Here is a 24,250-nt window from a genome sequence, read left to right as displayed (position 1 = left end):
CTTCAACACGAAGTTCCAGCTGTGTTGTAGTAATATAGAAGAGATATTTTATTAACATGCAGACGCCTACACACACACACACACACACACACACACACACACACACACACACACACATATACAATGTCCATCAGCTGAACGGAGCCTTCTTTAATTGAACAAGCTAATGGACAGTCTTGCTTTTAAGGTTCTGTTCATCTTAAAGGTACAGTAACATATATCAGCATGGGTGGGTGGGTACCAAGGAAGCTGAAGAACAGGAGGAGGAGGCATGAAAACAAATCTGTGTGCAAGGGGGAGTTGAGAAAAGTAATGAGCATGGAGAAAAAAGGAGAGTGGAATGGGTACACCATGAGGTGCAAGAAAGAGGATGCAGTAGGGGGTATGGGAATGGGCTTGAAGATGAAAGCAGCAGCATGAAAGGGCCTGAAAAATAGGAGCAGGGGGTGGCTTCATAACTGGACAGAAGTGGGAAAGGGTGCTTAGCAGTTGCAATGTGTGCAAAGAGGAGGATACAGGAGGTTTTCATGGGGTGGTTTGTGTGCAAAGTGGGAGGGGGTTGCACAAAAGGAGGGAGTGGAGGTGAAGGCGAAAACAGGGGTGCAAGGTGGAGCTGCAGAGATATAGAAGAAAGAAGAGGCTTCAGAAATGGGGTGGGGAAGGTGAAAAGTGAGTTTATTAATTGCATGGGGTGTGAAGGGCAAGATCTTGGAGGTTCGTTAGAGGTGGGGGCAGGTGAGCAGGGGCACAGCCCCTAGCTCAGTGTTTCTAAACCTGTGGGTCCCCAGATGTTGTTGGACTACAACTCCCATCATGCCCAGCCAGCATGACCAGTGGTCAGGGATGATGGGAGTTGTAGTCCAACAACATATGGGGACCCACAGGTTGAGAACCGCTGCTAGCTGGTGAACAAAATGGTAGATTAATGTGGAAATGAGGCAGAATGGACTTTTGAACATGGGAGGATGCGGGATTTATTCTAGGGCAGGAGTAAAATACTGAAAGTGGGGAAATGGCAGCTGGACTGGTGACTGGGAGCTGCTGCCGAGACCATATAACATCAGTCTTGAAAGGCCTACACAGGCTCCCAGTACGTTTCCGAACACAATTCAAAGTGTTGGTGCTGACCTTTAAAGCCCTAAACGGCCTCAGCTCAGTATACCTGAAGGAGTGTCTCCACCCCCATTGTTTTACCTGGACACTGAGGTCCAGCTCCGAGGGCCTTCTGGCGGTTCCCTCACTGTGAGAAGCCAAGTTACAGGGAACCAGGCAGAGGGCCTTCTCGGTAGTGGCACCCGCCCTGTGGAACGCCCTCCCACCAGATGTCAAAGAGAAAAATAACTACCAAACTTTTAGAAGACATCTGAAGGCAGCCCTGTTTAGGGAAGCTTTTAATGTTTAATAGGTTATTGTATTTTAGTGTTCACACACAAAAATAAGATGCACTGTGTATTGTACGCAGTGGGTGGAATTTAATGTCACACTATTAGAAATATGCCATCTGCTCAAGCATATCAGCTTGCTACACAGAATTATTCTCCTCTCCTCCACATGTTCTGGGGGTTCTCTCACCAATTTGGGGCACAGGGTGCACTGAGGTGGAGGAGAGAAAGGAAAAGCTCTTTGCACAAGCGGAAGCACATGCACAGGGCTGTCAATGCCCATGCTTTTGAGGGAACACATGTGGCGGTGACATGGACAAAAGCGAACTGCTTCGTCCATCCCTAACTACCGTTCAATAATCCGGCACATGCTTCACTTGCGAGGGGTCTCTGGTACAGTCCTGGATGACTCCAGTTGACAGGAGCAGCTGGTGGGAATAACTTCTGCCTGAGATCTTGGAAAGCCAGTCAGGCAGGCAATGGAAATCCAGTGCTGGGCTAGGCAGAAAACTAAAAGCTATGGTTTTCCCAGTAGTGATGTATGGAAGTGAGAGCTGGACCGTAAAGAAGGCTGATTGCCGAAGAATTGATGCTTTTGAATTATCGTGCTGGAGGAGACTCTTGAGAGTCCCATGGACTGCAAGAAGATCAAACCTCTCCATTCTTAAGGAAATCAGCCCTGAGTGCTCACTGGAAGGACAGATCCTGAAGCTGAGGCTCCAATACTTTGGCCACCTCATGAGAAGAGAAGACTCCCTGGAAAAGACCCTGATGTTGGGAAGGATGGAGGGCACAAGGAGAAGGGGACGACAGAGGACGAGATGGTTGGACAGTGTTCTCGAAGCTACCAACATGAGTCTGACCAAACTGCAGGAGGCAGTGGAAGACAGGAGTGCCTGGCATGCTCTGGTCCATGGGGTCACGAAGAGTCGGACACGACTAAACGACTAAACAACAACAGGCAGAAAACTGCTTAACTAGTGAGTCCCCAAAAAAGGGGTCGTCTTATACACACAAAAAATACGGTATCACAAACCATCTGCAGATATCTCTTGATCCTGGCAATGAAATTAAGATGATTATTCAGACAACAAATGCCTGGTAAAATATCACCTTTGTTAAAGCTCAAAGTAAATTCTTTGCATCAAGTCTCCCATGGCAGCTAGGAAGGACCACCTGTTTCTTCAAGAATGACTGGTAGCATGTGCTGTCTAGGGCCCTGGCTTTACCAGCTGAGTCTTGGAGGAGTCCATTGGTTAGTTGGTGCAATTCCCAGAACATGCTCCTTGGTTGAGGCCAGGCAGTGTTCTTTGCATACTGGCTGTGTGGCCTAGCGTGTTCCCCAGAATCCTTTGCAGTGCCCCAGAATCCTGCCATGACAGGTGTCAACTTGGGAAGTGTTTCCTGAATGCAAGGAGCATGAAAACTATGGATCCAAGTCTATGTCATGGTATATTATGCTATAAACATAGACCAGGAACAAGCTAACAGAGAATCAGTATTCTAGCAGAACCATTGAGGTGGTCTAAGCACATGAGCCAAACCTCATGATCAAGGCAGAAGCCAATGTCCCCTTCTCCCAGATGCAAGTCAACTTTGCCCTGTGGGAGAGGGACAAAATCCATTCAGGCCTCAAGTAGCAATTATCTGCTCATCTTCAAGGTGCACTCATTCATCCAGTTTCCCAAAGAGAACATGCCTTTGGCCCTTTAGTGCAAGGGCAGGAAACAAAGTGCCTTCCATAGGCTATTGGAATACAGCTCCCATCATCCTTGACCATTGGCTGGGGGAAGATGGGAGTTAGAGCCCAGCAGTATTGGCAGGGTGCAGGGTTAAAGGTAAAGGACCTTAAGGTCCAGTTGTGACCGACTCTGGGGTTGCGGCGCTCATCTCGTTTTATTGGCCAAGGGAGCTTGTGTACAGCTTCCAGGTCATGTGGCCAGCATGACTAAGCCGCTTCTGGCGAACCAGAGCAGCGCACGGAAACGCCGTTTACCTTCCCACCGGAGCAGTACCTATTTATCTACTTGCACTGTGACGTGCTTTTGAACTGCTAGGTTGGCAGGAGCAGGGGCCGAGCAAGGGGAGCTCACCCTGTTGCGGGGATTCGAACCACCCACCTTCTGATCGGCAAGTCCTAGGCTCTGTGGTTTAACCCACAGTGCCACCCGCGTCCCTGAGCAGTATCGGCAGGGCGCAGGGTTAGTTAAGTACAAATGCATCACATCCAACATCCCTTATGCGACCACCGAGCCAAGGAAATAAGTAACTATACAAACTTTGGAAGACATCTGAAGGCAGCCCTGTATAGGGATTTTTTTAAAAAATGTTTAATTATATTTTTATATATGTTGGAAGCCGCCCAGAGTTGCTGGGGCAACCCAGTCAGATGGGTGGGGTATTATTATTATTGACATTTTAAAGTGAGGTTGATCAGAACAAATGTTCACAGGTTATTTCCTTGTACCTAGGAACAGGTGGCGCTGTGGGTTAAAGCCTCAGCGCCTAGGGCTTGCCGATCGAAAGGTCGGCGGTTCGAATCCCTGAGGCGGGGTGCGCTCCCGCTGCTCGGTCCCAGCGCCTGCCAACCTAGCAGTTCGAAAGCACCTCCGGGTGCAAGTAGATAAATAGGGACCGCTTACCAGCAGGAAGGTAAACGGCGTTTCCGTGTGCAGCTCTGGCTCTGGCTCTGGCTCTGGCTCTGGCCAGAGCAGCGATGTCACGCTGGCCACGTGACCCGGAAGTGTCTCCGGACAGCGCTGGCCCCTGGCCTCTTAAGTGAGATGGACGCACAACCCCAGAGTCTGTCAAGACTGGCCCGTACGGGCAGGGGTACCTTTACCTTTACCTAGGAACAGGTGAAACGAGCCACCATTGGCAGGATTGGCAGCAACTGCAGCAGATACGCTCTATGCTTATGATAACGTACTCTCTTGTTGCTTTAAATGTGCATTTTATATTTGACTTCCTTTAGTAGTGTCTTCTTTTGAAATGTTTTAAGATATATTTTTTTTGTTAACTTTTCTGCATTAAATGTGCATTCTGTAGCGGACCTCCTTCGCAATGGTTTATTTTGAAATCTTTCATATAACATTTTAGTTTCCTTCTAATGTTGCTTTGTGGGACGCAGGTGGCGCTGTGGGTTAAAGCCTCAGCGCCTAGGGCTTGCCGATCGAAAGGTCGGCGGTTCGAATCCCTGCGGCTGGGTGCGCTCCCACTGCTCGGTCCCAGCGCCTGCCAACCTAGCAGTTCGAAAGCACCTCCGGGTGCAAGTAGATAAATAGGGACCGCTTACCAGCGGGAAGGTAAACGGCGTTTCCGTGTGCGGCTCTGGCTTGCCAGAGCAGCGATGTCACGCTGGCCACGTGACCCGGAAGTGTCTCCGGACAGCGCTGGCCCTCGGCCTCTTAAGTGAGATGGGCGCACAACCCCAGAGTCTGTCAAGACTGGCCCGTATGGGCAGGGGTACCTTTACCTTTACCTTAATGTTGCTTTGGGTGTATACTTTATATTTGACTTTATTCAGTCACGTTTTCTCCTGCATGGTTTTATTTGGTGTTTTAGTGTGTTGTAAAACGCTTTGAGTCCGTCCCCCCTTTAAATATAAAACAGTATAGAAATGGAATGAATAATAATATGTGATGATCTGCTTACTGACTTGGGTTACTAAAACCAAACCTTGATGGTCCAGAGGGCTGCTGCAAACCACAGTGAACAGATTTAGAATTAACAAACCATAAGTAATAGATACAGAATTAACAACCCCAGCGTCCTGTCTGAAAATATGTGTGCTTTAATGTTACAAAACGTCCCTAGGAAGGATACAACATTTTCCTGCTTCTTCGTCACCTCTACTGTAATCCAGCCAATGAGTCAGGGATATTGGATGATTAGATCATTAAAAAAAGAAGAAATACAACAATCAAAGCAAAGCTAGAACCACACAAAGATTGCAGTGGCTAAATTGGAGGATTAAGGGGTTGGTCGGTAGGTAGGTAGGTAGGTGCAGAACGATTTCTGTTTAATGCTAAGTCCCTTCTACAACACAGAATGAGGGGGCACTCTTAACAGCAATAGTCTTTGCTTATCTGTCCAGAACATAAGATCTAAGGGATGAGACCTCTTTCCAAAGGTGGAGCAAGGGGAGCCTTTCTCACAAACCACACGGGCCAGAGATCTCCCTCCTCATATTGTCTGCCACGGTTTCCCAATGGACTGGATGTGCTCCTTTGCCTTCATCCTCAGTGCAGCAATACTGGTGTTGCGGGGATCCACCTCTTCCAGCGGGAATTTGTCCACAAAGTTTGTCCCGCACTGGTAAGGCGGTGGAGGCCCCATGGCTCCTAGGGGTTGCAAGGTGTGTCCCATGGGGGGAGAGTTTAGGAAAGGGGGAGGGGTGTAGCTGCTGGGGAGGCTCTGTGGGGAAGCCACGAATCCTGGCAACGTCTGCAGGGGGCTGGTGTTGGGCATGGGTGGGTTCAGCCATGAGTCCAGGGGCAAGTTGCTGCCGATGGTCCCGATGGCAGAGGGCTGAGGTGAGCGGTTGAAGGAGAGGATGGGGGAATCCTGCAACTTCATAGATGTCACCTCCAGCTTCTCTTGACGACGCCACTTGGCTCTCCGGTTCTGAAACCAAACCTAAAGGGAAAAGGGAAAACCACATAAATACAAAGCAGACACGTACCCTCCAACATTTCTCAGATGAAAATAGAGACATCCTATTCTACATAAAAGAAGATCAAACCGATCCATTCTGAAGGAAATCAGCCCTGAGTGCTCACTGGAAGGACAGATCCTGCAGCTGAGGCTCCAATACTTTGGCCACCTCATGAGAAGAGAAGACTCCCTGGAAAAGACCCTGATGTTGGGAAAGATGGAGGGCACAAGGAGAAGGGGATGGCAGAGGACGAGATGGTTGGACAGTGTTCTCGAAGCTACCAGCATGAGTTTGACCAAACTACGGGAGGCAGTGGAAGATAGGAGTGCCTGGCGTGCTCTGGTCCAGGGGGTCATGAAGAGTCGGATACGACTAAACGACTAAACAACAACATTCTACACAAGGAAGCTTCTCCTGCTTTTGATCTCCCTCACACAAAGACATCATACAAACATTCAACATTGGCCACCTTGAGCCAGTGACAATGCATTCAAAAAATGAGAATGCAAAGGAAACATGATTTAGCCTAAAATCCACATGTGCTAATTTATAGGCATAGATGCAGATTTGGAAACAATAAGCAAGGAATCACCCAAGGAGTCCCATCAGTGCAAACCTGGTACAAGAACCTCTGCTTGTGCAATGGGGCTTTCTCTCTCTCCTTCCTCTCACCCCCTGAATTTGGCTCGGGGGGGGGGGGGGGATGGGGAAAACCCCAGAAGAGGACACAGGGTGAGGACAGGAGGGGGTCATTTCATCTGGCAAGCTGCAATGCTCATAGGATGTTCACCATAACAAATTACAACCCCTGTAATTTAATTGTGAGCAGGGTTTCAGTATGACAGTGGCATACCATACAGAAGTGCTCTTAGGAAAGCAATCAGCAGCTTTTCAGAAATATTAGTGCAGGGTATAGGGAAGTATAGGGACGCGGGTGGCGCTGTGGGCTAACCACAGAGCCTAGGACTTGCCGATCAGAAGGTTGGCGGTTCGAATCCCTGCGATGGGGTGAGCTCCCATTGCTCAGTCCCTGCTCCTGTCAACCTAGCAGTTCGAAAGCACGTCATAGTGCAAGTAGATAAATAGGTACTGCTCCGGCAGGAAGGTAAACGGTGTTTCTGTGTGCTGCTCTGGTTTGCCAGAAGCGGCTTAGTCATGCTGGCCACATGACCTGGAAGCTGTACGCCGGCTCCCTTGGCCAATAAAGCGAGATGAGCCCCGCAACCCCAGAGTCGGCCACGACTGGACCTAATGGTCAGGGGTCCCTTTACCTTTACCTATAATGCAGCTCAGGGATACGGCTCAGGAAAAGCTGTGATGTGGTGAGCTGTGAGCCGATTCAGTCAACCATGCAGGTGTTAAACTGTTGATGAGCCCCTCCTGCTCTCCCTCCTGCAGCTTCGTTAACCTGGACTTGGACCAGGCAGCCCTTGCAATAGAGGGGTCCTTCAGTGAGCAGCGAAAAGGTTCAGGCAGAGGAAACCAAAATTTATGAGGCACAAATCCTGGCTCTGTTCCCCAGTGGGGTCTGGGGAGCTCACTGCATTCCGCTGTGCCGCTCAAGCCCGTGTCTGCCAACTTGAAAGGCAGAGGGGTGTGTGACCTGGGAGTGAGTCCCTGCCATGGATGATCCTCCATCTCCAGCATGATTTGTGGTTTGTTCCTCCGTAATTCGGACACTTGGCATTAATCAAGAGGTGCTCTTGGACCGACATATGCTAATAGGCTGCAATCAGTCAGCTGCCAAAAGGACAGGGCTTGGCTTTTTGAAGGTATCCGAATGTTTTCTTTGAAGCTTGAGAATCCTTTCAACGGCTGGGAAAGAAGGTGGAGTATAAGGTGATTTGTGCTTTCTTATGGTTTTCAAATGGTCTCCTTTTTCCTGTCCTCCCCTATCTAATGAAAAGGATGTGTGTAGCTCAGGAACAGGGAAACCTGGCCCTCCAGATGTTTTGGGTCTACAATTCCCATCATCCCTGACCACTGGTCCTGTTAGCTAGGGATGGTGGGAGTTGTAGTCCCAAAACATCTGGAGGGCGAAGTTTGCCTATGCCTGGTGTACCTGATGCTATGTTATTCTGTTTGTTACTTCGGAAAGAGGAACAATGGAGGATAGTAATTAACTCTCCCAGCACACCAGGTCCGGAACAACAATGCATATTGTGAAATGGATTGTTTATTTATAAGATGTAACCGAGCTGCTGTTTGTAAGGTGAAAAAAGTGGCCAGCTGGAAGAATGGTTTAACGGCAAGTGAAGGATGTAAACTAGATTCTAAATAAGAAATGATGCGGCTATGTGAGGAAATGATGATGATCATATGTTTGGAAGAGCAGTGGGAAACTTGATTTTAAGAAAATGTATTAAATTAATATAAATTGGTTTGATTTGTAATAATCTGGAAAATTAATTTTAAAAATTTGCAAAGTGTATATATAAACTTGGCCACCGCAGAGTCGGGTGTAGATGAAAATGCACATTCCATGCAATTTTCAATCGTGAGTTTTCAGATATGTGAAAATATATCTCTTGTACAGTGGTACCTCAATTTACAGACACTTCAGGTTACAGACTCCGCTAACCCAGAAATAGTACCTCGGGTTAAGAACTTTGCTTCAGGATGAGAACATAAATTGTGCTCCGGCAGCGTGGCGGCAGCGGGAGGCCCCATTAGCTAAAGTGGTGCTTCAGGTTAAGAACGGTTTCAGGGTAAGAATGGACCTCCGGAATGAATTAAGTACTTAACTAGAGGTACCACTGTGTATTAAATGAGACTTGTGAAACTGGCCTAGCTCATAAGTAAACAGCCAAATCACAGTTATTTGCCTTGAAGCCTAAATAATCACAAGGTGCTGCAGGACCCTGTTTTCATTTAAGTAAATGAGATCCCAAGGGTGCTTTAATAGTAGAATTTTGCCTTCCAACTGCCTTTCACTGAAAGTCAACCAGCACTATTTGATTGCCCAAAGAAAAAGAGCTTCTCTCTCATATACTTTCTGAGTTTAGATGCTGGCCAAAATCCTTTAAAACCCATACCAAGCCCTGAGCTCCCTTAGTTAATTCAAACTTGACGGGTTAAAAAAGAAACCCCCTGCAGGCAATTTTGTCTCATGCTCCCCATCAAATAATTCCCCTTAGTCCATAAACCCAAATCTGCTCTCATTACCCACTAGAAGGGATAAAATTAGTGCTGGTTTTTGGAAGCTGCTTTTTCCAAACACACACACTTTTGGAAGCCCTCCCAGATTTTTTCCTTCTTCTTTTTACAGATGACTAGTAAATATTTCAGGCTTCTCAAACATTTTCGTGATCCAGGGATTACAGATCATTCAGCTTTCATTAAGCCTGCGATAAACCTCCCACTTACAATTAAGCAGGTGGGGTGGGGGAGAAATCTCCAACTTTCTTCTTTTCGGTGGGAACTGACGTTTCTGAGAAGCCGCAAAGGTGGAGACTCACACATGCATGAGAACGCACCTCTTTGCAACACACTCTACAACTGGTGGGATCCAGCTAAGGTTAAGTGCCGTACTTTTAAGTCCTTGGTGGAAAAAACATATCTCCATATGTATCCACCCACAATAGGATCTCGATGCGATAAGGAGGTAAATATTGCTACTTGACACTTCCCCTCAATTTCTGTGAAGTGGGTGTATCAAGGGGCTCTTGCTTTCATCCGCAAAGTTCTTCAGCAATCCTTCATAACCTCCTCTAAACAAGTTAGGCTCTCACAATGCAATTCATTTAGCAAAAAACACGGGTACCGTAAAGAGCTTAGCTGGTTTCTGCACTGCAAATATATATGCTTTTGCTCCGCATTAACTTGCGCAGGACCCTGCCAGATTTAGAACTCTGGGAGATCAGGGATGTGGGGTGGGAGTCTGCTCAAGTACAGCAAACTCCCCTTCTCCAGAACTTCAGCCCCCAACATGTGGGAGGCTGCGCCAATGAGAACATGGGGGAGCAGACAAGGGGCTCCTCCCTTCTCCCCCCGCCCCACAGAGCAGCTCCTTATGCATCACCACAAAAGAGGGGGAAAGATCTACATAAAAGGTGCACGTGCTGTTCTATATGCATAGATAAAAGGTAAAGGTACCCCTGCCCGTACGGGCCAGTCTTGACAGACTCTGGGGTTGTGCGCCCATCTCACTTAAGAGGCCAGGGGCCAGCGCTGTCCGGAGACACTTCCAGGTCACGTGGCCAGCGTGACATCGCTGCTCTGGCGAGCCAGAGCCGCACACAGAAACGCCGTTTACCTTCCCGCTGGTAAGCGGTCCCTATTTATCTACTTGCACCCGGAGGTGCTTTCGAACTGCTAGGTTGGCAGGCGCTGGGACCGAGCAGCGGGAGCGCACCCCGCCGCAGGGATTCGAACCGCCGACCTTTCGATCGGCAAGCCCTAGGCGCTGAGGCTTTAACCCACAGCGCCACCTGCGTCCCTTATATGCATAGATACACATTTAGAAATAATTGCTGGAATTTCAATAGAAGTATGCAATGCATCTCACCGCAGTGCGGAAGTCACCTGTGCCTGCTCAGCCTGCTGTCTGAGCTGTCTAGCTATTGATGGGCAACTTCAAGGCCTTTCTTGGTCCACTTCCGAAAGATTTTCAAACTGAGCTTGGACTGAACAGCCCTTCAGAGAAAAGGCTGCAAAGTTGGACACATGGGACAGGATTCAACTCAATGGTTGCATGCACGGAATAAGGTCTGCTAGCTTGCACAAGTGGACATCCTGCTCTTCTGCTGTTATGTGTCCTCTTGTATGCTCCCTAAATCTGCTCCAGAGGGTTGGGATGGGGGGAACCCGGAACAGTATGTGGGGCTAGAAGTCTCAGTGCTCAAGCAGACCTTGTTCCATGCACACATACCCCACTTAGCACTATGTTGAATAAAGGAGGGGTAGGAAGGAAGAATACAGTCCTATGGGCACCACAACGCATACATGGTGTTACTGCACGTAGATGGGGCCGAACCAACTATTAGGTAGACTGAAGTGACTTTTTTGGATGCTAAGAGGCGGAGAGGACCATGAGATGTTGGAAGGCAGAGCTGTGTGTGACACACAGTGTTGTTGACATCCATCTGTCTCAGGAGACAATGGAGTGTGCTTCCAAGGGTGAAGTCAAACTGCTGCATTAGCAGCACTGAAGTGGCCTGTTCAGGGTGCAAGCTTGGGCAGTGTGTATGGAGGTTCTGGGCTGCCCAGAATTCAGAGCTTTCCTCTCAGCCTTGCTGATGGGGTCCAAAGGAAAGCAGAGCAATATGTTGGGCACCAGTGTGGCTGCAGGAGTTGCTGGAAGTGTGCCCCATTATTATTATTATTATTATTATTATTATTATTATTATTATTATTATTTATTATTATTATTATTATTATTATTATTATTATTATTATTATATTTGTAAACCACCTCTTATCTGTAGATCTCAGGGTGATTCACAACATGGGGCTCCTGCTTAGAAATGTGCTGTGAAGGACATTCTCTCGTCTACAGTGTTGCAGGAAAATTCAACCGCTGGTCCAGTTGGCTTCTAGACATATCAGGAAGGGGAGCACTGCCCTTTGTCTTGGAGCCAGGACAGAGTGAGTAGCTCCATGTGCACAAAAGGTGCACATCAGTTCTACCTCCACTTCAGCCAATGGGGTGGCCCAATGGGCTTCAGTTTACACCAAAGCCCTGATGAAGCACGGCCACCTCTTCGCCCGGACACTGGGCGCATGCCTTTAAGTTTATCGTGAAACGGGAAAGGAGGCAGCTGTGGGCCTTCTCACCTGCTAGCTTCCCAGTTCTGTTGCCTTCCCCCTTCCTTAGCTGCTGTAGCAAGCAGGTTTCCAGGTGCAGTGCTGGATTAAACCCTGAGGCAGTTGAAATCTCGGGGTCTCCTGCTCTAGTATGATAACATTCAACTAAGAAAGCTTGGTTCCAATTTTCTTTCAAGATCAAATCAATGTTGTTTTGATCTGTTTGTCACAGGGCCCTTAAAAGTTGCGGGGCCGACGGACCGGTGCCTACTGTGCCTGTTTGGTAATCCAGCACTGTCCAGGTGTGCTGTTCAGCAGGTGAAGTAGTGGGACAAACCAGGACTGGGGACCAAGTGAGCTGCATTGGGAAATTTAAAGGGATGTGTGACTTTAAATGGGAAGCAATCCTGCACTCCCATCCACAGCTTATCACCGAAAAGGGGAAGCAGGTAATAAAAGAAACCCTGCTCTCAGTTTTGCAGTGCTGCTAGAGGCTACATGGAGCAATAAATTCAAATTTGGAAGCAAGAAAATGAACAAAAAGAACTTGAAAAGCCTGCCTCTCTGTGGGCATTGCTAGATGCTAAGGTGCCGATTACACAGGCTGTATTTCAAATGACATATTATTATTCTATATTGCAGGCCAGTGGTGAACCTACATTTTGGGGGGTCCTGAAGCTTGAACTGTTATGGGGACCCCTTTGCAACCAGCAACAAGGTCTGGGTAACCATCGTTATCTTTTTCAGGGGGTCTGTTCCACAACAGATCACCACTATTGACTTTGGGATTCACTCAAACATTGCAGGAAAGCTGGTTCTTGTTTAACGAATCTCTAAGTTTCATGCAAAGGGTTGTAGCAGGAAGAACATGGAAAGAGGTGCCAATTGCACATGCTATTTCTGAAGCATTCAAATAATTTGAAAATTAATCCTGATTGTCACATGCTTGGGAAACTGAAACTAACCTAAGGTGCTTATTATTATTATTATTATTATTATTATTATTATTATTATTATTACTACTACTACTACTACTATAGTTTCTCCTTTCCTTTTCTGTTCCCCCTCTCTTACCCCAAAATCTATGGTACCCTATAAATAAATAAATAAATAAATAAATAAGGAACTTCCAATAAGTTTAAAAACACATACATCAATGTAAATGATATTTTAAATTGCACAATCTACCAAAACGACGACAAACCAACCAACACCTTTCTCCTGTGCTGGACACTGCATGATTAGGAGGATTCTTAGCCAGAGTATCTGAAACTAAACACTCATAATTAGAGAGAGATTGCGGTCTGGAGTGTTAAAAAAAGGCAGATTAAGGAAAATCCTTTACTACGTATGCAAAGTCTGAAATTATATCCAGGGTGGGGGAGACTTTTACTGGATTAGCAGGAAAGGCTGCTTTTGACTGAGGTCTTCTAATGAAGATGAGAACCTGAGGATTAACTGTCCAAGATTTCACCATGTGGCTAGATGGAGAAGGAGAGGAGGAAGAGAAGACCACCTGCTATTTTACCTGGACTCTCACTTCAGGTAGGTTGACCTTCATAGCCAGTTCCTCTCGGCTATAGACATCAGGATAGTGGGATTTCTCGAAGGCTCGCTCAAGTTCGTGCAGCTGGTAGGTGGTGAAGGTTGTCCGGTTCCTCCGGTGTTTCTTCTTGGGCTGGTCTTCATCAGACAGTTTGCCGTCGCTGTTGTTGCAAGTGGCCAGCTCTGGACTCAAGCACTCCTCTGAGCGTTTGGAGCAGTAGGGGTCTGGGGGGGGGGGAGAAGAAGGAGAGGTGAGGCAACCCACCAACAAATGGAGCCAGAGCTCATGGATTTAAGGCTGTAACCTTGTACACACTTACCTGGGAGTAAGTCCCACTGAAATCAGTAGAACTTACTTCTGAGTAGGCATGCATAGGATTGGGCAGCCAAGCTGATTCACACCAGCATGTCTACCTGATGCTAAGCACATTTGAGTGAACGTAAATATACCACTGATTTCAACACCATTTGCTTCCAAATTTAAAAAATCCAGACTTCTTGTCTTGATTTGTTTTAACATTTTGAGCTGGTTTCACAGAGAACTAATAGAGATAGATGATAGATGTAGATGATAGATATAGATATAGATGATAGATGATAGATAGATAGATAGATAGATAGATAGATAGATAGATAGATAGATAGATATAGATGATAGATAGATGATAGATAGATGATAGATAGATGATAGATAGATAGATATAGATGATAGATAGATACATCTCCTTTATCTTTTAAAAGACTTCAAGTGTTTTACAAGAAAGAAAATATAGATTTCTATTAATCAGCACCATATAATCACATTACTTAATTAGTGATCTTGCTGTATTCTTCTGTGTGTTCCTCCTTTCTGTTGCCTTCAGTTTTGACTTTATTTCAAAATAAAATCCAGTGTTTAAAGCAACATCGATATTGCTTCTGTTTCTGCCTTTTGCAGCCTTGCCCTGGATCCTAAAACCTATTACGTATATGCAAATTGCCATTGATTTCGTTGCTTTGAAGTCCATTAGCTCTGATCTGGACTGGAGCAATCCTGTGCATGCCTGCTCAGAATTATGCTGAACTCAGCAGCTCTGTGCCCAGCCAAGGATACATGGTCTTGGTCATTTATATATTATTATGAGTTATTAATATTCTATCAAAATCTAAATGAATGGAAGCTGATCCACACACCTGCTCTGCACAACTTGATGCTTCCCTTCCCCTTCGTCCCAGCATTGTACTATTCCCTTGGTAAAACAGAGTCCATTCCGAACCATTCTCCAGTGGCTGTTTTTGGACCATCGCTCATCTGCTTTGGAAAGGTCTGAGATTGCATCTTGCTGGCTTAGAGCAAAGTCCGCCTAAGCCAGCTTTCCCACTGCTTCCCATGGTGTTGAGCCAGATGCTCACAAGTGGGGCATGATCCACATGACACAAGTCCAATGTAGCCTGGGGGAAGCGATTGGAATTTGATGTGCTGGTGGGACTAGAAAACAATGAGACCTACACTTCGTCCAGTCTAGCACCCTGTTCTCACCGCAGCCAACCAGATGCCCACGAGAAACTTGCGAGTAAGGCAGGAGTGAAACAGCACTCTCCCCACTTGTGCTTCCCAGGCAATTCAAAGGCATATAATCTCTGACTGTGGAGGAAAAACATAGCCGACAAGGCAAGTAGCCTTGTCCTCCCTAAATTTGTCCAGTCCCCTTTAAAGTCACGCAAGTTGGTGGACTTCGCTGCATCTTTTGGAAGTGCAACCTTAACTAGGCACTGAGTGAAGAAGAACTTTCTTTTTTTAAAAAAATAATAATATTTATTAAGAGTTTAAAGATTACAAAAAGAAAGAAAAAGAATTAAACAGATCAATATAATACAATACAAAAACAGAAACAAAAACACTACATAAAAGATTGAATTAACAAAACAAAACAAGAACAATTAAAAACACTTCCAATATTTTCAAGCTTATCTTTCATTCACTTGTTTCATTGACTTCCTCACGCCTCCCTTTTTGTATTCCACTTCAATTAACTGTTTCAGCAACTCCTTTCCATCTTCCTCTGTTTTCTGTCCTGTAATTAATCTTAACATATTCTAATCTTGTTTTTTCCCTTTAATACATTAACAGTCTATCTGTACCTAGTTCCTTATAACATTTCTGCCAAAGCCATATAACTTCATTCCACCATTTTTCTAAAGCTCATTAATTTTACAATATTTCTGTAAATAATATTTAAATTTTTTCCAATCTTCTTCCACCGACTCTTCTCCCTGGTCTCGGATTCTGCCAGTCATTTCCGCCAATTCCATATAGTCCATCATGAGTGAAGAAGAACTTTCAATGTTCCAAGATTTAGCTTCATTGGATGTCCCCAAGTTCTGAGTAGAAAAACATCTCTGCGTCCACTTTTCTTCATAAGCTGCACAATTTTGCACACCTTCATCATGCCCCAACTCTTTGTCACAAAGGGAGTTGCTCCAGCTTCTGTGATCGTTTTGCTTTTGCCCCATGTCTGACTCTTTCCCAGCTCTACGGAACTCTTCTTGAGGTGTGGGGATCAGGATGGGACACAGTGTTCTAAGGGTGGTCACACCGACTAAGCTCTTCCTAACGTGAGCAGAGGTGGGAGCCCTCAGAGAGAGGAACTCCTGGATAAAATGGGCAGCTCATAGGCGTATTGGTCCATTGGTTCCGTGCCATTTGATGGATCCATTTGGGAATAAGCCGCGCAAGTGTGGCAACCCCAGATGAGATAAGAAAACAAGCTTGAAGAACCGGACAAGACCATGTTTCTCTGTCTCCTAAGCTCCAAGGCTATTCCCCCCAAAATGGAAACAGCTCCCTTAGCGCAGAAGCAAGTCCCACTGAAATAATCTGAGCACTTGCCTTCAAGAAGATGAGTTTAGGGTGAGAATCCCTCCCTGGGAAATCTGGTCCCCAACATACGTTGTTGTTTAGTCGTTTCCGACCCCATGGACCAGAGGACGCCAGGCACTCCTGTCTTCCACTGCCTCCCGCAGCTTGGTCATTTTGGTAGCAAACTACGTACTTCAGTATAAAATGCCATTGTAATGGCATTAACAGCCCATGCAGGGAGCCTCACTAAGTTCAGTGGGACATGCGACTGTGTCCAGTTTCAGCGCGCTTGCCTTAATTTGCCATGCTGTGCTCTGGGAAATGCTCTCTTTCCTCCCTTGCATGCCAGAGTGCCTTTTCTAAAGTCGTACAATTTACAGAACACCCATGGCACTGTTTGCTCAAGCAGCCAAAGACACACTCAATAGGTTGCTCCTTTGAAAAGCATCACCGTCACCCGGGATCTGCAGGCAGGGCTGGGAGATCTGGAAGAGATGCCTCTTGGAAGCCCTGGAGAGAGGCTGCCAGTCAGTGTAGACAAGACTGAGTTAGATGGACCATGGCCTGACTCTGTGTAAGGCAGCTAACTGTATTTGGGATTTTTAAAGAGTAGGGTTTCTAGAGGACACTTGGCTGATCTTCATAATTGTGTCTGTGGCGTCTCACAAAGATGCCTGATCTTTAAAACGCTTTCCTCCTCTTCTTCTTCAGTTATCCCCTCCAACACTTAACTGATTTTAAAGGCGCACATTTAAAACATGCGCCCCTCTCTTAATAATAATTTTATTATTTTTACCCCACCCATCTGGCTGGGTTTGCCCAGCCACACTGGGCGGCTTTCAGCACATAATACATCAAACATAATAAGACATCAATCATTAAGTACTTTCCAAAATAATAATAATGAGGAAGTTATTCGAACTTGCTTCCAAAGGGTGGGGGTGGGGGTTAAGCAAAGGACCCACACACTTTCACTGGTCCCAGCAGCTACAGGAGGACAGGGTTCCTCCAGTAAGTGGGGGACTATGACCTGACACCTGACACCCGACACCCCCCCAAAAAAAACACCCCTCGCACCCTGCCTTACCTCCGAAGTGTTCTTCCGGGGTCCCTTCCTGGCCCTGCCCAGGCTGCTCAGCTGGCATTTTGGAGAAGCAATCTCTGGGGCTGCGCTTCTCTGTCTCCTTCATGGGCCTTCCTCCGCCACTGGCATCGTGGGCTTGGAAGGCACCCAAAAGGGGGTCCTCTTTGGTAAATCCCAGGATCGCTTCGATGCTGTGGAGCCTCGACGGGTTCCCTCCTCCGCTGGGGCTCCTCACCAAGTGCCCAGTCAGGGAGAAGCTGCCGTCGGTCATGTTCAGAAGGGAGCCTTGCTGCAGGTGCATGGAGCTCTCCTGGCGGCAGGGCAGGGGGCTGGTGTGGGGAGGGGGGAGGGCGAGGAGGACAGCCCTCGATCCTCCCCTTCCAAGGACCCCCGGGGGCTCCCCTATGCCATGCGCGCTCCTTCCTTGCTCAGCCGTCCAACAAGAGCACGACGGAGGGACCCTGCTTTTTCTTCTTCCTCTCCTCCTCCTTCCGACGGCTGGCAGGATTTGAGAGGCTCCTCAGGCGACCAACTCCCGTCGGGATCTGCTTGTGTCAGAGGGCAGCAGCGGGCGAAAGGCGGCTTGCGAGTCCTCGCTGAGCCTAAGCGGCTCTCGGCCCCAGCCTCCCTTCCCGTCTCCTTCCAAGCTGACGGGGCCGGGTCGTCCTCGGACGGCCGAGGATCAGCGGCCAGGATTGGAGTGACCTTTCTCCGGACAGAGCAAGGAGCTCGCCCGCGCAGCGACGCCACCAGCCCTGCCTGGGAGAGGCGCGGCAGAGGTGCGTCCCGTCGGAGTCCCGCGGGCGCTGCTGCTTGCCTGCTCCCGTGCGCTCCGTCTCCCGGGGGCTTTGTGCGACTTGGGGGCCGGAGGCACCTGAATTAACGGGGGTGGGGGCTCTCCTTCGCCTCAGGCTCCTCCCCTCGACGGGAAGGGCGGCCAGCGGGGAGGAAGCAGCCAGAGAGAAACGGTCGCCGTCGAGGGAGGCTGAGGAGTGGACGCGGTTTTGTTTTCTTTTTTTGCTAGGGTTTCGGGGAGGTCTCAACTTCCGACGGGCAAGGAAAAGAGGTTTTACTGAATAGAATTGAAAGGATAATATTAAATGACAATATTAAATATAGAGAATGCGTAAAAATGGAAAATATGGATGACTGGTGGAGAAGCTGGTGGAAGTCCAAAAAGTTGAAATTTGTGAATAATGTTTGAGATGGCGAATTTGTAAAAGGAAAATTTTAATAAAAGTTATTATTTTAAAAAAAGGAAAAGAGGTTTTATTTTTGCTTTTAAAAGGGGCAGAAAACTTGTTTCAGAAGGACCAGGCGGTTGCAGAGGGAGGAAGGAGCACAGCAAAGTTTCCAGGAGGCATTTGGGAGCCCACGCACGTCTTAAAAATAAGTGGGTTTTAAAAGAGGGACAAATTCACGGAGAGGAGCAGCGAAGGCTACTAGCCACGCTGACTATGCCCTGTTCCACAAACACACTTTTAGAATATCTCCTCCTGCGAACGGGAACAAGAGGATTTCTTTGTCAAAGGAGGAGCTATCTAGGGGCCTAGGGATCTAGTCTGAGAGTCTTGTCAGATTAGGATCTGAATGTGCGGCGGGGGGAGGAGGAATCGTGGAAGAGGCGCAGCTTCTTTCTAATCTTGAAAGTCTTTCCAAAAAGCCCACCCTTGAGATCCGGGGAGTTTAACGAAAGGATGGAGGTCGTTTTGTGAGAAAGGCGCCCGATGGTTTCACTGGTTTCTCTCTCCCTACCCTCGCAGACTGTTAATTAATTAAAGGCAATCAAAATTAGTTAATTGAAATAAATTGGGCAAGTCACAGGAAGGGCTATCGGACGAAGACAGCGATTTAAGGAGCCGTCCAGGTCAGGACTGTGAGGTTTTAATTCGATTTCACCCCGTTGGCTTCGACGGAGTGTTTTTGGCTCCTCGTCTAAAGGACGAGGAACCGCTTGTTCTTTTTTGCAAGGACCTCGTTCCCAGCGCGGGATTGAAAGACGTTATGCAGAGAGGGCTCAGGGATATGATATCGTTCCGGGGAGGAAACTCCGCTTAAAATCCTATTTAAAACGTAACCGCTTAATCCGCAGTTAAGGCATTAATCGATCTGCCGCGCCTATTAACCACTCCTTGTTTTTCCTTCCCGGCTTTGAATAAATAAAATAAACTTATTTTCTTGCGACTGCCCAACCAGCTGGATTTTGTGTTGTTCTGTCCCGTTTCTGGCCCTACATTTCTAGCGCTGATCCGATGTGCTTTAAAAAAAAAATTCTGCAAACGGAGCTGTTTGTGCGGTGGGCGCTGCCGTCGGTGAGTCTGAATGCCAGGATTCCAGACGCAGAAATACCATTTGAACGGAGTCAATCCGCTCTTACAACGAGTGTGGAATAAAGAAGGCAGCCACAGCCGCTGACTCCGTTGGGATTTATCAGCTGGGAGGGGAAAGGCACTCTGCACATGCTCAGAATCACGCACGCCTTTATTACTGATGGTCCATTTCCTGACCTTTTGTTGTCGTTATTGTTAGGCTTAAACTCACAAGTGTGTGCTTTTGGTTGAAATTAAGGATAAGGGCTGCCAACACCGATCTGAGTCGATTCCTTCAGTTTCCTTCAGACTGAATCATTCCTATTCTCTTTACTCAGTATTTCCAAAATACAAAATCGTTGCAAATCAAGCATCTGGTCGCAGAAACTTCGTTGCAGGTAGAAAACAGAGAACAAATAACAAGGACAATAAGAATACACCACACACACACACACACACACACACGGGATAAAGTAATAAAATAAAATCGCACAACTGGAATAAATAAGCAGATAAACCCACAATTTATTTATCACATATTAATATAACAAATGCAAACTGTTATGTTTCGAAGGATCTGTTCACGAAAACAAAGATATGCAGCAGCTTCAGAAAGATGTTAGATTGTGCGAAGGTATGTGTTTGAATATCAACATATGGGGATGAATTTAGATTTTACTTTTTTGGCGGGGAATCAACGTGTGGAACAAGGGGAAGAGCAAATCTTAAAAGAAAGAGACACTTAAAGAATCTGGCCGATGTTAGTTTTGAAGCCACTTTCTGCTGCTGCTGCTGCTGCTACTACTACTACTAGTAGTAGTCATAGTACCACCCTTCAATACTGCAGCTCAATCTGTAAACAAATGTTAAAAGCACAGACAGCTCCCTGCCCTGAGGAGTCTACAGTCTAAATTTTGCCTCTGAGGTGGGGATTGAGGAGCTTAGAAACATGGGCATCGCCAGGATTTTTGTTAGGAAGGTGGCAGCTTTTTCAGGAAATCAAAATTGTTGAGCTTTGTTGGGGAAATCACGGGTAGAAAATACCCCGTAAATAGGACATTGCGGGTGGCAGGCTTCTGCTGGGGGCGGGGGGGGGGCAGAAACTCAGATAACTGAGTACTTTCAATGCTTTTCGACAATATTTGTGGATCTGGGGGGGGCAGCTGCCCCCTGTCCCACTTGGCTACTTAAAAATGAAGTTGAGAGTGGGTGAAGCATAGGGATTAAGGGACAGACGTAGGCAAACACATACTTCCGTTTCCACTCCGTTTTGAGACTGGAGACTGAGATCTTTAAATAGGCTTTAGGGGAAAGTGGGCTTCTAAGGAGGAAAAGTATTTTGAAGATAAGCAGTGGAGGTACTTGGAGTGGTAAGATGCAGGGTCTCTCTTTCTCTCTGTGTGTGTTATTTGGGCAGTGTCTTCCTGTTGTAACAACTGATCAGCACATTGGTAGGCTGTTGTTCCAGAGGCCATCCGCTGCCCTGTGAAACTGCAATGCCCAGAACTTGCTGGTACCTCACTGATGATGATGATGATGATGATGATAATTTATTTATACCCCACCCATCTGGCTGGGTTTCCCTAGCCACTCTGGGCGGCTTCCAACATAATATTAAAATACAATAATCTATTAAACATTAAAAGCTTCCCTAAACAGGGCTGCCTTCAGATGTCTTCTAAAAGTCTGGTAGTTGTTTTTCTCTTTGACATCTGGTGGGAGGACGTTCCACAGGGCAGGTGCCACTACCAAGAAGGCCCTCTGCCTGGTTCCCTGTAACTTGGTTTCTTGCGGTGAGGGAACCACCAGAAGGCCCTCGACACTGGACCTCAGTGTCCGGGCAGAATGATAGGGGTGGAGATGCTCCTTCAGATATACTGGACCGAGAGCCACTGTATCATTTTATCATCTTGCACAGTGTCTTAAGGAAACGTAGCAGCCTGGATTGAGCTTGCAGCACCCAGAACAAACAGCTTCAGGCAGGAGCCAGACCAGGTTCTTTGAGTTGCTGAGTTCTGAAGCTGCTGAAAAAATAATGGCAGCTCTGGTTTGGTTTAAGGTGGCTTCCTATGTTTTCCTTTGAGAACAACACAAGAAGAAGAAGCTCTGCATAAGGACTCAACTACACACCTGTTTCGCTCTGGGCTCATCCCTTGATGGATCCTACATGTGAAGAAGCCATTACAGATCATAGAATCATAGAATCATAGAATCATAGAGTTGGAAGAGACCACAAGGGCCATCGAGTCCAACCCCCTGCCAAGCAGGAAACACCATCAGAGCACTCCTGACATATGGTTGTCAAGCCTCTGCTTAAAGACCTCCAAAGAAGGAGACTCCACCACACTCCTGGGCAGCAAATTCCACTGTCGAACAGCTCTTACTGTCAGGAAGTTCTTCCTAATGTTTAGGTGGAATCTTCTTTCTTGTAGTTTGGAACCATTGCTCCATGTCCGCTTCTCTGGAGCAGCAGAAAACAACCTTTCTCCCTCCTCAGATGGCTGCTACATGTTACATTAAACACACATTTGGAAAAGTGTGTGGGGAATGGGTTATTTGCCATCAAAGATGGTTCTTCAAAGGATGAACAAATGAAGCGTCATTATACAATGTACAATTTTATAACAAGGTATAAGTTTTAAAACATCATACATTACACAGTCATACCTCGGGTTACAGACACTTCAGGTTGTACGATTTCGGGTTGCTCCGAACCCGGAAGTACCGGAACGGGTTAATTCCGGGTTTCGGTGCTCGTGCATGCGCATGAACGCTAAATCGCGCTTTGCGCATGCGCAGAAGTGCCAAATCGTGACCCACGCATGCGAGATGCAACGCTGCGGGTTGCGAACCTGCCTCCCGCACGGATCACATTTGCAACCTGAGCGTCCACTGTACTGACTATTTGTTCAACTAGCCATGTCTACACTGACCAGGAGCAGGTATTTCTCACCAGTTGCCACCTAAGTGAGACAGGGCCTTTTTCACTGTGGCACCTTAACTCCAGTCAGGAGAAGCCTAGGGCTTTGGGAGTTGGTGTTATCTTGTATGCTCAGGGAGTAGCACAGGTGGAATGCCTGTTAAAACGCCCCAGTCCAAATGACAAGGCATTAGGAACTTTGCACCACTGTCACTAACAGAGTTCCTTGGGAAGACACATGCAATTTTAAGTGGCACAATCACTCCCCTGCTGACTGCTTTGAGTGTGTTCTCTGCTGCCTCCGCGATGCTGCTAACTTGTCTCCTTCCTCTTTCACCCAGTTCCCTTCTGTTTTGCCATCACACACACACAAAATGGGCTCAATAAAAGGTAACCTTGCCTGGCAGCATTAGGGAGTGCAGGGCAACGGGTAAAAAGAATTAACTCTGGGGAAACAAAAGACTATAAGCCCCTTAGCAGCATGCATGCAAAAGCTTAGAAGAAACACAGCCAATCGTGGTTTGCCCTGCCTCTCTGGTCTGGGTTGCAGGTTGGTCTGCCTAGCTGCCTGCCACCAGCAACAGCCAAAGGAGCTGTGCTGCATCAGACCATCTAGGTCCATCTAATTGTCCATTATTCTGTTTGGCCAGGCAGATGCCAGTGGAAAGCTTATTTTGAATGCAGGAGCCTTTCCTTGTTCTTTGTCCCAGATATACTACTGGAGAGAGAAGTTCCATTGGCAAGAATGGCTAACAGTCATTCTGGCAGATTGAGGGCCACACTAATGCTGATGGAGAGGCTGTGAACCTGCCTGCGCTGCTTAAATATAAAATGGAGGACGGGGTGCAAAATAGGATGGAGGAGACACACACATTACCTTCCTTTGCTGTGGTACCTCGGGTTAAGAACTTAATTCGTTCCGGAGGTCCATTCTTAACCTGAAACTGTTATTAACCTTTAGCTAACCTTAACTTTAGCTAATGGGGCCTCCCACTGCCGCCGCGCCACCGGAGCACGATTTTTGTTCTCACCCTGAAGCAAAGTTCTTAACCCAAGGTAATATTTCTGGGTTAGTGGAGTCTGTAACCTGAAGCGTATGTAACCCGAGATACCACTGTATGCAGATAGCAGGGTTGAACGTGAGTTTAATGAACTGTATGGTCGGCGGTTCGAATCCCTGCGGCGGGGTGCGCTCCCGCTGCTCGGTCCCAGCGCCTGCCAACCTAGCAGTTCGAAAGCACCTCCAGGTGCAAGTAGATAAATAGGGACCGCTTACCAGCGGGAAGGTAAACGGCGTTTCCGTGTGCGGCTCTGGCTCGCCAGAGCAGTGATGTCACGCTGGCCACGTGACCCGGAAGTGTCTCCGGACAGCGCTGGCCCCTGGCCTCTTAAGTGAGATGGGCGCACAACCCCAGAGTCTGTCAAGACTGGCCCGTACGGGCAGGGGTACCTTTACCTTTACCTTTTTATCTCTATGGTTATCATTTTCTGTTTGTGTAATTTCGTACCAAAACCACTAAAATATCAATAAACATTAAAAAAGAAAACCCAAACTAGAGCCTGAAGTCACTTTGGGATGAATAATAATAATACTTATATGCCCCCCATCTGACTGGATTGCCCCTGCCACTCTGAGGAACTTCCAGTAAAATCTAAAACCACAATAAAACATCACACATTAAAAATTTCCTGATGCAAGGCTGCCTTCAGAAGTCTTCTAAAAGTCATAAAGCTGTTTATTTCCTTGACATCTGATGGGAGGGTGTTCC

General features: G+C 47.1%; 1 protein-coding gene across 3 annotated transcripts; it reads right to left on the bottom strand.

The window, feature by feature from the left end:
* Positions 1-5,324: 5,324 nt before the first annotated feature.
* Positions 5,325-18,074, bottom strand: RAX (retina and anterior neural fold homeobox). 3 transcript variants are annotated; one of them, XM_079995191.1, is made up of 3 exons: positions 17,256-18,074; positions 13,313-13,554; positions 5,325-6,020 (listed from the first exon to the last, which is right to left on the bottom strand). In XM_079995191.1, exons 1-3 carry the CDS (start codon positions 17,551-17,553, stop codon positions 5,568-5,570), a joined length of 993 nt encoding a protein of 330 aa, XP_079851317.1. In that variant the 5' UTR covers positions 17,554-18,074; the 3' UTR covers positions 5,325-5,567. The 3 variants fall into 3 exon arrangements, with proteins under 3 accessions (XP_079851317.1, XP_079851318.1, XP_079851319.1); XM_079995192.1 differs by having other exon boundaries at positions 13,325-13,554; XM_079995193.1 differs by having other exon boundaries at positions 13,313-13,530.
* Positions 18,075-24,250: the final 6,176 nt, after the last annotated feature.

This window comes from Podarcis cretensis (assembly GCF_951804945.1).
Source record: "Podarcis cretensis genome assembly, chromosome: 11".
Lineage (NCBI taxonomy): Eukaryota > Metazoa > Chordata > Lepidosauria > Squamata > Lacertidae > Podarcis > Podarcis cretensis.
This window is presented reverse-complemented; position numbering and strand designations above follow the sequence as displayed.

Bases quoted from the DNA above. Each gene is read 5' to 3' on its own strand.
- RAX (XM_079995191.1), bottom strand. From the start codon at position 17,553: ATGCACCTGCAGCAAGGCTCCCTTCTGAACATGACCGACGGCAGCTTC. The intron at 13,555-17,255 runs GTAAGGCAGGGT...CCCCCCCCCCAG, and splicing joins CCCGGAAGAACACTTCGGAG to ACCCCTACTGCTCCAAACGC. The intron at 6,021-13,312 runs GTAAAATAGCAG...TTTTCCCTTTAG, and splicing joins TACCTGAAGTGAGAGTCCAG to GTTTGGTTTCAGAACCGGAG.